At 44.5% G+C, this 11,918-nt stretch overlaps 1 protein-coding gene across 1 annotated transcript in view; it reads right to left on the bottom strand.

Annotated features, from left to right (window-relative positions):
• Window positions 1-1,332: 1,332 nt before the first annotated feature.
• The window catches only part of USP49 (ubiquitin specific peptidase 49), a 94,139-nt gene continuing 83,553 nt past the window's right edge, over window positions 1,333-11,918 (bottom strand). The window contains exons 4-8 of the mRNA XM_008568919.1: window positions 9,456-10,827; window positions 7,555-7,759; window positions 4,006-4,114; window positions 2,602-2,807; window positions 1,333-1,563 (exon numbers count right to left, since the gene is read on the bottom strand). Of these exons, the coding sequence (XP_008567141.1) occupies window positions 1,373-1,563; window positions 2,602-2,807; window positions 4,006-4,114; window positions 7,555-7,759; window positions 9,456-10,799 (2,055 nt within the window). The 5' untranslated portion in view covers window positions 10,800-10,827 and the 3' untranslated portion in view covers window positions 1,333-1,372. The remainder of the gene's footprint in view (window positions 1,564-2,601; window positions 2,808-4,005; window positions 4,115-7,554; window positions 7,760-9,455; window positions 10,828-11,918) is intronic.

Raw genomic sequence — 11,918 nt, 5'->3', positions numbered from 1 at the left:
TCAGCAACCACTGCAACAAGAGTTAGGATTTGCCTTCACTTTCACAGGTGAGTCTAAGTGAAGGACTGAGAAGGGAAACTCCGTAGGGCCTAATGAGGAGGTGTTCATCTGGGTAATTTCATTCCATTTGGAACCTGACCCAATTGAAAAAGAAAGATATATTTTTGCTTGCACTGGAGAACAGGGCGTTCTTGCTTTTTTCTCTGATGGATGGGTGGGTGAAGCAACAATAGGGGTTATCAGATTTGGGAGGCAACAGGCCAAGGCCATCAGCAATAAACTGTTCAGGCATGTAGGGGGTAGATTCCTGAGCAATTCCCATGCCCTAGGAAAGTAAGAGCCCCCAAACCTTGAGAACATGAATGTTCTAGCTCTCCAGGTGCAAGAAAGGAGCTGCAAGCTAACAAGCTGCATGCTGCACCAAGGTGAGAATGGGTGATAGGCATTCAGATAAGCCTTGTACCACTGGCTATCCCTGCCCACCCACAACTGAGTTAAGAAAGCCTCAGATAACTGACCTAAGGACCACTTTAAACCAAACCATGTACTTGCCGTAGACCTGAACCAGGGCTCTGCTATAGAACTGGGATAGCCAGGAGTGCCCTTTGGCTCAGCATGCAATAAAGGACATGTACTAGTCTATTGCTTCCTTTTATAAACTGCCCCTTCTTTAGAATGAAGGGATGTTCATGCCATTCTCAGGAGAAATGTGGAATGATTAAATGACAGCAGCAGCCAGGGAGGGTATGACACGTGAAAACTCTCCCATTTTGCATGGAGAAATTTGCTTCGTGCATTTCATTCCACTCTTCAACTACTATGCCCTAAAAAAGGAAGTTTAAAAGTTTTCAACTCTTGAAGCTTACTTCCTTTGTGGGAATAATTCCTTAGACTTCATCACCCACCTCGGAACCAATCCCATCCAGCAACCTGCTAGCCTAGGGCCCCTCATGTGCTCTGTTGAGAACTGCTCACATCAGGAGGGTTCTGGTGCTGCAAGAGGGTCCTTATTAGCAGAGGCATCATATAATGGAGAGAAAGTATGGCCACTCTCCTGGCTAGATATGATCAATTTATCTCCTCTTTCCTACACCCAGATCGCTCTATATTCAGAAGCAACTGATGAAAGAATCTTCATAGAAGTTACTCCTTTTGATTTGTTTTGTGAAAGGAGGGAATTTCCAAGTCCATTCAAAAGAAAGTGACTATGAAATATATGAGGACATGAATCACCTGGTATGTTCTATGCTAGACCCAGTGAGGCAAACCCTAGTAATCTGTTCCTGCAGTAAAGCCTTATTTCCTACAAAAGGAAAGATGTATGGACACCAATAGTTTAAAAGCAAGCCAGTCTTTGATACATGCCTCCCATTCAGGTGAATGTCTGTGGTCTGCCTTCATCGTTGTTGCTGGACTGCACCTGAGCTTGGAGTTGGGTTTCTGAGATTCTTGCATTGCCCTGCACTGTTCTTTGAGTGTAAAAAAGGATGTAGGCCTGGGTTTTGCACACTTCCTCGACACTGCATACATTCAGCTTTGAGTCATTGCAGTGGACCCAAAAACCTAGGAAACCAAAGGAGAAAGAGAGAAAATGACTACCCAACTTACATTTCCAGTTAGCAGGCAAAACTAGAAGATGAAGAAAGGGACAGAGGAGTTCTAAAGAGATCCAACCTCTGATTACTGGTAGGGGAAGGGACAAGTAAATAAAACCAACAAGTTAATGTAACTATTGGCTTTAAACCCACCAAACCCCACCACAATACTGCTTAAAATGTTGCCTGACTATAATCTTTGTCTTTGTTTTACTCAGGCTTTTTCATTGTCCATTAGGGCCTTCTACAAAAACAGCCAGGATACTGGGGGCTAAGCAATGGGAAGAGGAGGAGAGAAGAAATGGAAATATAAGGGAGTGATAAAGGAAAATTTAGAAGGAATAGAATAGTATTTGTTCACAGGCTCTGGCAGTCCCAAGGGCTGAGGGGTTCAAGATCAGTGCACTGCTGAAAATGTATCTGCAGCCCATCTGCCTCAGTACAGTAGCTAGGAGGCTTCACTCTGGAGGATAAGGACTGAAAGCTCCTTAGGAAGGGCCCTTGCCGTGGTAAGGGAACACTTCCCATGGTAAGGGAAGTAAGTAGTAAGGACATAATAAGTGTTCAGTAAATGTCCTCAGCTTTATTTTGAGCTGGGGCTAGTGAAAGTCATATGTCCATGAAGTTACATGGGTACTATTGTATATGCATAACCAAGAAGGAAATTGAGGTCTGTAGAAGTAGCATTACTACCACAATAGTAATACTACTGATAACCAATCCTATTGATAATAATAACCTCCAACACTGAGCAAGCACTACGTGCTAGGTACTGTTCTAAGCACTTTTACACGTCAGTTTGTTTTAATTCTTAGAACAATTATATCTTGTTACTTAGAGATATATCCAAAATTTGCATCCAACTTTTGTAATTCTTTCCACTGGATTTTAATGTATGTAATTTCCCCCTAGGTGACCTGTGGGATGGAATAAAAGAAAAGCAATAAAATGTGGACAAAACAACCCTTTTCCGTGTCCCCCACCCCACAGAGTAAAGCGCACGCACCTCCCTCTGTGTTGTAGCAATAGGCTGTGTAGTGTCCTGAGCCAAACCCTTTCCCGTGATGCATGACCACTGCGGAGAGATCATAGGCAAAGGTCTCTTTGTCAAGAGAGGAGAGCATGTCCCTGCAGCAGTAAGGTTCCATGGTTAATACCTGGTCAAAGACGACATGGACCCCAATCTTCTCTCGATGATTACGGCCAGACCACCTAGAAAATGGATATAAACTTCTTACTAGTAAAAACTGGCCTATTTATCATAGTTAGAGGTTGGTAAAACAGGGAACCAAGAAAACTTAACCTTCTGGCTTTGATTTTCCCATCTATAACAGGGTAGTAACCAATGTCCACATATATTAGCTGTGGATGTACCATGAAGTACTCTGAACCTAGAAATCCCCAAACAAACAATTCAGGCAACGATCTTTTGTTTTTTTATTTATTTATTTTTTTCCTTTTTGTCTTTTTTTTTTTTTTTTCCGTGACCGGCAATGGGATCGCAACCCTCGGTGTTGCTCCCGCACCTCGCTCAGCCACTGAGTGGCTGGTCTGTACGTGGGATCCGAACCCTCGGCGGGAGCACCGCTGCGCTCCCAATCGGCGCACTGTAGCATGTGCCACCGGGCCGGCCCTTTTTTTTTTTTTTTTTTTTCCTTTTTGTTTTTTTTTTTTTTTTTTTCCGTGACCGGCAATGGGATCGCAACCCTCGGTGTTGCTCCCGCACCTCGCTCAGCCACTGAGTGGCTGGTCTGTACGTGGGATCCGAACCCTCGGCGGGAGCACCGCTGCGCTCCCAATCGGCGCACTGTAGCAGTGTGCCACCGGGCCGGCCCTTTTTTTTTTTTTTTTTTTTCCTTTTTGTTTTTTTTTTTTTTTTTTTCCGTGACCGGCAATGGGATCGCAACCCTCGGTGTTGCTCCCGCACCTCGCTCAGCCACTGAGTGGCTGGTCTGTACGTGGGATCCGAACCCTCGGCGGGAGCACCGCTGCGCTCCCAATCGGCGCACTGTAGCAGTGTGCCACCGGGCCGGCCCTTTTTTTTTTTTTTTTTTTTCCTTTTTAGGCAACGATCTTTTAGTAGTTTACTGCCTGTCCTTCTTTTCACAGATTTTATACTTCATCCTTAAGATGAATGTACATAAGCCCAAGTGAGGCTAGAAAATCTTCAAGCACAGACATCTTGGGCAAGCTAGACAATTAATTAAACAGGGCCATGAGAACAGAAGCCCAGTCCTTGCTGGGCCCCAACATCAACTTGCCTTACTAGATGTGAACTATGGAAAGCACAAGGTCTCAAGGGAATAGGCTTCCCCTCCCAACACCAAAGAAGACATTTGCCCTCAACATAGCCTTTGAAACAGCTATTCCCATAGCTCACAGCCATGTGGGACTCCCAGAGCAAGCTCACCTGAATCTTTTAAGGTGCAGCCGGAGGACCTGAGGTAGTCTGTAGATCATTAACTGCTTTCTAGCTTCACTCAGAACAAGTGGTTTTGGATTGGATTTTCGTCGTTTGCCTATATGGTTTGGGAAGGTATAAAACATAGGTTGTGAGGAGTCTCATTCTATGCTATGGCAGAGAAAATGACTTGCCAGTCAATATGCATTCTCCTTATTTTTCAGTATTTTAACCTCAATTTTACTAGGGACAGCAAAACTCTCTGTAACACTGCATTTTTTAGCTTCACCTGCCTGCATGGTGTGACCATGGGAGTTCTGGCTAACATGAAAGGAATGACTGTGTGGCACTCTTGGGATGGCTGCTTAAGGACGGCTGACTCAGTTGTAAGGTGCATCCCTTTGTCCTTCTCACTGTCTGCAACTGCTGGAATTCCTCTTGGACCACGAGGTAACCTTGAGGATGTAAGCTTTGCACTAGGACAGTAAAGCAGAAAGACAGAAGGAGCTTGGGTCCCTGCTGACCTGCAGCCACCATGCCAGCCCCTGAATATCCTTCAAACTTCTTTTATTTAACAGAAAAATAAAATTATATCTCATTTTAAGTTGTTATTAGGGTTGACTGTTGTAAGCAACCTAACCTAATCCTGATATATCTACTTTCAAATTTTTGCCATCAGCAACTTAGAATTTTTGCCATCAACAACAAAGTTGGTTTGGGTTTAGAATGGTACACTCCTGATATCAGGTATTTATTACTGGATTGTAACAGACAGTCACTGCAACAGCCTGCACACAGAGTAGAAGCATATGTTAGGGTTCTATGACTTTATATATGGGTCTGTAACTTAAGATGCAACATAATATAACTTTAAAAAGGTCTTTGTTTCCACTAGATAGGCTCAATTCTATTTCCTCCTCACAGCTAGTTGTATGCTAATAGATAAGTTATTCAAAACTCTGAATCTCAGTTTCCTTACCAGTAAAATGAGGAGTAATGCATGAATTTCAGGCTTAGGAAAATGATAAAAAGGATAAGACTACTAAAGGACACAGTATTTAAACATTTTTCAGCATGATTTGCTTAGGGCACATACAAATATTCAGAAATAAATTTTGCTGGTTTTATAATTTTATGCTATACAAAGTTTTTGAAACATGTTTCTTGGATAAAAGCACAGTGCTGGACATGCAGGACAAGGCTGACAAGCCAGCTAAATTCACCCAGCCCAAAGCAGAACCAATGCTCAGACTCTTAATTTTGTTCTAAAGCTACTGAACTGTGGGAGAAATGCATTACTAAATTTCAGCAAATAAAAAATGGAAACAAAGTTCTCTTAGTTTCCATCAGAAGCCTTCTCTATAACCAATTACTGATAACTGCTCTGTTACTACATTAACTCAATCAATAAATGGATAGGAATATAAAATTAGTGGTCCACTGTGGTGCCTGCTAATTGTCTTTGAGCTGTTGATATCATGGTCTCTGTCTGAAAAGCCTGGCATCTGATTCCAAGTCCCATCTGTACCACTCGTGAAAGGTAGCAAATCACAGCAAGATGACATATACACAGAGCTTTCTGTGACAATAGGATGTGGAGGTATTGCTTCTCACAATGGACTGGATCAGAATGAGTGTGCCTTAGGAGAAGGTTTTACAAGGGCATATGGTCACAATATGGGAGGGCATGAACAGAAAGAGAATTCAAAGAGGGACCTGGCCTTATTTTTACACTCCTTTTCACCAGATTTGAAAATTACTGCAGCTCTGCCTGGGAACCCTGGCAGTGACTGCCACCCTCAGTAGAGGGAGTATGTGAGTTAAGATGAAGACAATACAGAATCTGGCTTTGTTTCCCTAAAACGAAATTCACAAAGAAAAAAAAAATTACTGATTCAATTGAGATTGATCATGTCTGTCTCCATTTGATTAAACTGGCTACACAGAGAGATGGAAGACAGAAAATTTTGGAACTTCACGAGCAACAGATCAGTGCGTCTCATCCCCTCACCATAGTTTTCCTTTCCTACCATTATTTGTACCTGCCTAGAGAAATCCTAGTAAATTAGCACATTTGGCAACCAGAAAAACAATACTTTCTTGCAAAATAAATAAAAGTATTGTTTGCCTGATCTATCATATCCCAAAATGATGCAGTCAAAGTTGTTAATATCCTTTTGTTCTTTACATGTAAAAAGCTTAATGAATTACTATTTATAAAAAAAAAAAAAGATACTGCTCTAATATAACAATTTAATTCACTTGCCTCTGTATCTCAAAATGGAACAGGACAGGTGGGTCTACAGTTAACCAAGTACAACACTTCAAATTTTCTTTTAAAATGGCAAAATGATATCAAGCATGACTTTTACTTTTTTGTCCTGATTCTTCAAAGAGCAGAACAGGTTTTCCACAATTTACTAGCTTAAAAAAACCATGTGAAAATATAGTAAGAAATGCTGCCATAGAAACTTTTCTTCAAAACTATAGTCCAAACTATATGGCTGCAAATTGATTTCTAGGTCTCTGCACAGTCCATAATTCTATAGTTTCCAAATCCTAATATGCCATAAAAACCAGCATGAGCTTCCACATATTTGCTCTGCATTTCCTCTGCACATGCTGGGTTAGCAGAAGCATTAAGGGTTAGTGTGGCAAGACAGAAAGGCGCTGCATAAGATTCCCATGTAACCATAAAGACAGTTCCACTTTATAGCTAAAGCTATGATAGAGAAATACTTCCTTATGACACTCTCTGAAATGTAAACCTTTCAGGCAAGTGAAGACAAAAACAAATGCAGAAAATATCCATGAAGCTGCCACTGAGTAATGCACCTTAAGACTTGCTTTCTTGGTCCCACTGTATCAATCTTTAGTAGCACTTCTGACAGATTTTAAATCTACCAGTTCAGTTTAAAAGCATGCTTTTCTGATACCACAGCTCTCAAACAGGCTATGTCACCTTAATTTAGATTAAACAAGAACTGTCAGACTCTACATTCATGAATTTAAGCAGGGTCCCTGTAGCACTATGAAGCTAAGTACTAACATTCTCAGAGTCCCCATTTGAGGAACCACACTTTCAAATGCCTCCCAAAATAACAACTAATGTCAATCAGGAGGAACCAAAGGAAGCACAACTCCTAGACCTTTGTCTTGTTTGGGGTTTTCCTGTTTTGTTTTGTTTTAATATATAAAGTCCATATGCTTGTTTTTGAACAAATAAGAGAAAACGATTTTTTTTTTTTTTTTAAAAAGATGACCGGTAAGGGGATCTCAACCCTTGACTTGGTGTTGTCAGCACCACACTCAGCCAGTGAGCGAACCGGCCATCCCTATGTGGGATCCGAACCCGTGGCCTTGGTGTTATCAGCACCGCACTCTCCCGAGTGAGCCACAGGCCGGCCCCGAGAAAACGATTTTTAAAAGATGCTTTAGAAGCACTCAGTATTAGTGTTACTTTTGACTAAAGGGGCAAAAGAAGCACCTTAAACTGATATTCCAGTTGCATGCCCCCAACCCCCCCACCGCCCCAGCCATTCTCCACACAGCACTCACTGTTACACTGGTCACAAGCGTAGATTCTCCCTTCCAGGGCCTCTGTCTCTGTGAACTTGGCCAGCATCTCAGTGAGCTGGCACTCTGTCTGATTCAAAGGGACAAGCCCCTTTTCTATGCAGTGATAGCGTTCAGGGAATTCCAGGGACAGATCCCAAAAGGGCTCAATGGTATTGGATTTGTAATTGCATGATATACAAGTGACCTAGAATGAAAACGTTAATTTACAGATTACATAACTTCCATGTTTCCCACATACATTTTTGCTTGCTTCATACAAGACACATAACTTTACCAAAACTAAGTGTATAATTTTAAAAATATTAATTGTAACATTAAAATAATAAACGTAACTTTAATTAAAAGAATTAGGAGCTGGCTGGTTAGCTTAGTTGCTTAGGGCATGGTGTTAATAACACCAAGGTTCAGGGTTCAATCCCTATACCAGCCAGCCACCAAAAAAAAAAAAAAAAAAAAAGAATTAGAGCCTATGACTCTGGTATACATTTCTAATGATGTAATGCTAGCTGGAATTGCAAAACCACACAGCACAGAGATTACAACTACCCCAATCTCTCTTCTCCTCTCCCTAAGTATAGTCTACCATTCAATGCCACAGTAATACAGACAGCAAGCTATTGTGGAATCATTCAAGGAATCAGTTTAAGATAGAGAATTTGCAAGTCCCTGTCTGCTTTTCTCAACCTTGTATTCCTCATGACAGTCCTTCTTACAACTTGCCTCTCTCTTTTTGCACTAGTTTCTTGTAGCACCCTCTACACTGATCCCTCTGTCTGCAGAGCCTCAAAGTACTGTGATTAGACCACTTCTCCCACTATAACTTCTCAGATGCACCTTTATTCCTGGGGGGAAGGAGGGGAGAGGTAGAGGAAGTACCATTTATACTCTCACATGCTAAAAAACAAAAGTCTAAATAAACTTTCTCTCCCCATTCCACTCATTTTTTCAATACTGTAAAAACCAAGGCACAAAACCTCAGTAGCATAGTAGTGTAGAGGTTTTGCTTGTACCTCTATCTCTTAAGCTGCTGTCTTTTTTTTTGGCAGCTAGCTAGCCCATCTTTTTAAAAAAAATTATAAAAATTCTCTTTCTGGGGCCGGCCCGGTGGCGCACTGCTACAGTACGCCGCTTGGGAGCGAGGCGGCGCTCCTGCCGAGGGTTCGGATCCCACATACAGACCGGTTCCCGCTCACTGGCTGAGCGAGGTGCGGGCGCAGCACCGAGGGTTGCGATCCCGTTGCCGGTCCCGGTCTGGTACGGGCGCGACACTGAGGGTTGCGATCCATTGCCGGACACGAAAAAAGACAAAAAAAAAAAAAAAAAAAATCTCTTTCTGCATATTCTCACAAACCTTATCAATGGATCTTTGCTTAGGTCCCTATATAGCTAAAGATCCAGGAAATGAAAAGTAATGGGGGACCATAAGGATGCAGGCCTCTGGCATGCTCCCAGCCACCTACCTTCCTTGTATGGAAAGAAGGAAGAATGCTCTTTCGAACAAGGATGGAACCAACGGTTACAGGCCAACTCTGATCAAAGCATGGCATGCCAACAATGGGTACTTTATATTACCCTTATCTTCATTAATGGTTAACGACATTCAATGAAAATAAAGCAACTTGGCAAGGTAAAGTATAAATCTGGCCAGAAAGAGAGGAGGCCACCCCAATGTACAGTAGAGGCCACCCCAATGTACAGTAGAGGCCATCCCAATGTACAGTACAATGAAAGGTACAATGGCCACCCTCAAGTATGCTTAAATCACACTGGGCTATCTTAATTAGCCCAATAACCCAGGGGACAAATTCACAGGAACACCAAATTAACATGCAAGCCTCCCTCCCTAGAGCTGGGCAGAGTCAGGGTAGGCACACACCTACCTGGCTGAGCAGCTGCCCGTGGAATATAGTATTTACCACCTTTAAGACCTGTTTGGTGAGCTTCCTCTGGGAGAAGGGGATGAGGATTCGGCGTGTGGTTCCCTCTGACTCGAGCTCCTGCTGCACCTTGTGCAACAGCTCGCAGAGAAACTCCTGCGCGTCCTGCTGGTCGTAGCCGCGGAAGGCCGGGATCAGGCTCCACACCGAGTGAAGCATGGCGAAGGGCGATACCAGGGCCCACTTCCCGGACCACATGACTCGGAAGAGGGTGTGCAGTTCGTGGCAGAGGGAAATGTGCTTCGAGCTGGGCTCCTTGTTCTGGATGAGCTCCAGACTCCTGCTGATGGAGGGCCCACCGTTCCAGCAGAGGCCCTCCCGCTCGCATGCCTCGGCCCTGTCACTTCTGGCAGACAGCTCGGTGGCCGAGCTGCCGGCCGGCCTGCCGGAAAGCTGAGCCCTGCCGTTGGTGGCTCTAGGAAACAGATGCTCCGTCTTGGAGGGATCAAGGTTCAGGAAACATTCCCGGAACTTCTGGAGGTGGCTGAGCACCTGGAGGATTGAGTTCATGTAGCAGGTGTTGCCCAGGTTGCGCAGGCCAGTGACACCCGGGGCCACGGCGGGCTGGCGGCGTGGCTTGAACGTGGCGGGGGCAGAAGGGTGGCGGGAGCCCGCCAGGGAGGCAGGGCCAGCGGCGCGGGGCGTGTGCAGCAGCAGCCGTGCGCTCTTGCGCGGGGGTGCGCTGGCCAGCTCCTCCAGCAGTCGCCGCTTCACCTCGCGCCGCCGCTGCCGCGCCTCCTCCTTCTTGCGCTCCAGAGCCTCCTCCTGCCGCTGCTGCTCCAGCTTCGCCCGGCCCCGGGAGCTCTTCTCAAACCACAGCCGCAGCGTCTTGGCCAGCAGATGCTGGCGCCGGTACCACAGAGCCGTGAGCATCTGCGGCTGTCCCTGAGGAACGCGCTGCGGCGGGAGCACGTCCTCGCCTGAAGCCATGGACCGCAGCGTCCGCCCGCGTCTGGCCAGCTGGTCCTGCTTCTGGCCGCGGACCGCCAGGAGGGAGCTCCTCAGCAGCTTCAGGTCCCCCTCTGGGTTATCATTGAGCACGTAGTCTTTGCACAGGTAGCAGAAGACATAGAGGTCCCGGACTTCCATGGCTAGCGGGTGTCCGGTCTCTTCAAAGTGCTTCAGGGCGTGGTCTTCAATGTAGCGGCCGCAGGCCACATGGGAGCACTTGAGGCAGGCCCACGCAGATTCGGTAGTGGCGCACTCCACGCAGCACCACTTCTGAGGGTTCAGGATGGAGTGGTCCTGGGCCAGCCGTAAGCGCCCTACATGTTTGCATCTATCCATGTCTTAGAGAAGTTGCCTCTCTCTTAACCTGGCAGGATAGGGTCCCAAAGAGAAAAAAGGAAAAAATGCTTTCAGCAAAATATGGTCCTAGAGAAAAAGCTTGCAACTGGCATTTCAACTCAAGACTCGTTAGTTTTAGATTCAAAACTGGTTTCTTTGAAAATTAAAAAAAAAAACACATTTGGTATAAAGACAGAAAATTACAGGACAGTTAAATTCCTTAAAAAGGAAAAATTATAAAATACTACATGGGGGCAGGGATTAGCATCAATTTGAAACTTTATTGTGTTTCAAATACCAGTAGGAGAGATAAGACCCTCAAATAAAAAGGCAATCTGAGGTCGATTTCAATGTAGTATTTCAAAGGAGAGATAACAGGATAAGGTAGATAGATATGAAAAAGAAAGTCTTCTACAGTAGAAAGTATTATTTTTATGATACCTAGCTAAGGAGGTAGATTGGGAGCCTCTATTTAAATAACATTTTATTTGTGTCTTTTAAAAAAAAAAAAAAACATTTGCATCTTGTAGAAAGGGTAGGAAAACCATCACCTTCTTCACTGAAAGGATAGGTAAGTAAAGAATTAGATAAACTTGACTTAGGACAAGACATTTTATTTAACCAAACTACTCAGAAAAAAGACAAAAAGCTACAAATCTTCCAATATTATAGTTGTGCACATGAAAATGCTTTTTAAAACAGTGGTAACATGGCTTGCTGGTTAGCTCACTTAGGAGGGTGCGGTGCTGATTACACTAAAGTCACGGGTTTGGATCCCCATACTGGCCAGAAGCCAGAAAAAAAAAAAAAAAGTTCATCAGAGAAGCATAAGTGGGTAATTTTTCTTTTTTTTTTTTTTTCCTTTTTGTCTTTTTTTGTGACCGGCAACGGATTGCAACCCTCAGTGTCGCACCCGTACCGGACCGGGACCGGCAACGGGATCGCAACCCTCGGTGTTGCTCCCGCACCTCGCTCAGCCAGTGAGTGGCCGGTCTGTATGTGGGATCCAAACCCTCGGCGGGAGCGCTGCCGTGCTTCCCAAGCGGCGCACTGTAGCAGTGCGCCACCGGGCCGGCCCCTCACTGGCCACATTTCAAGCGCTCAATAGTCACGTGACTA

Source organism: Galeopterus variegatus, unplaced genomic scaffold (assembly GCF_000696425.1).
Source record: "Galeopterus variegatus unplaced genomic scaffold, G_variegatus-3.0.2 Scaffold452, whole genome shotgun sequence".
NCBI lineage: Eukaryota > Metazoa > Chordata > Mammalia > Dermoptera > Cynocephalidae > Galeopterus > Galeopterus variegatus.
Note: the sequence above shows the minus strand (reverse complement) of the source record. Positions and strands in the feature narration are given on the sequence as shown.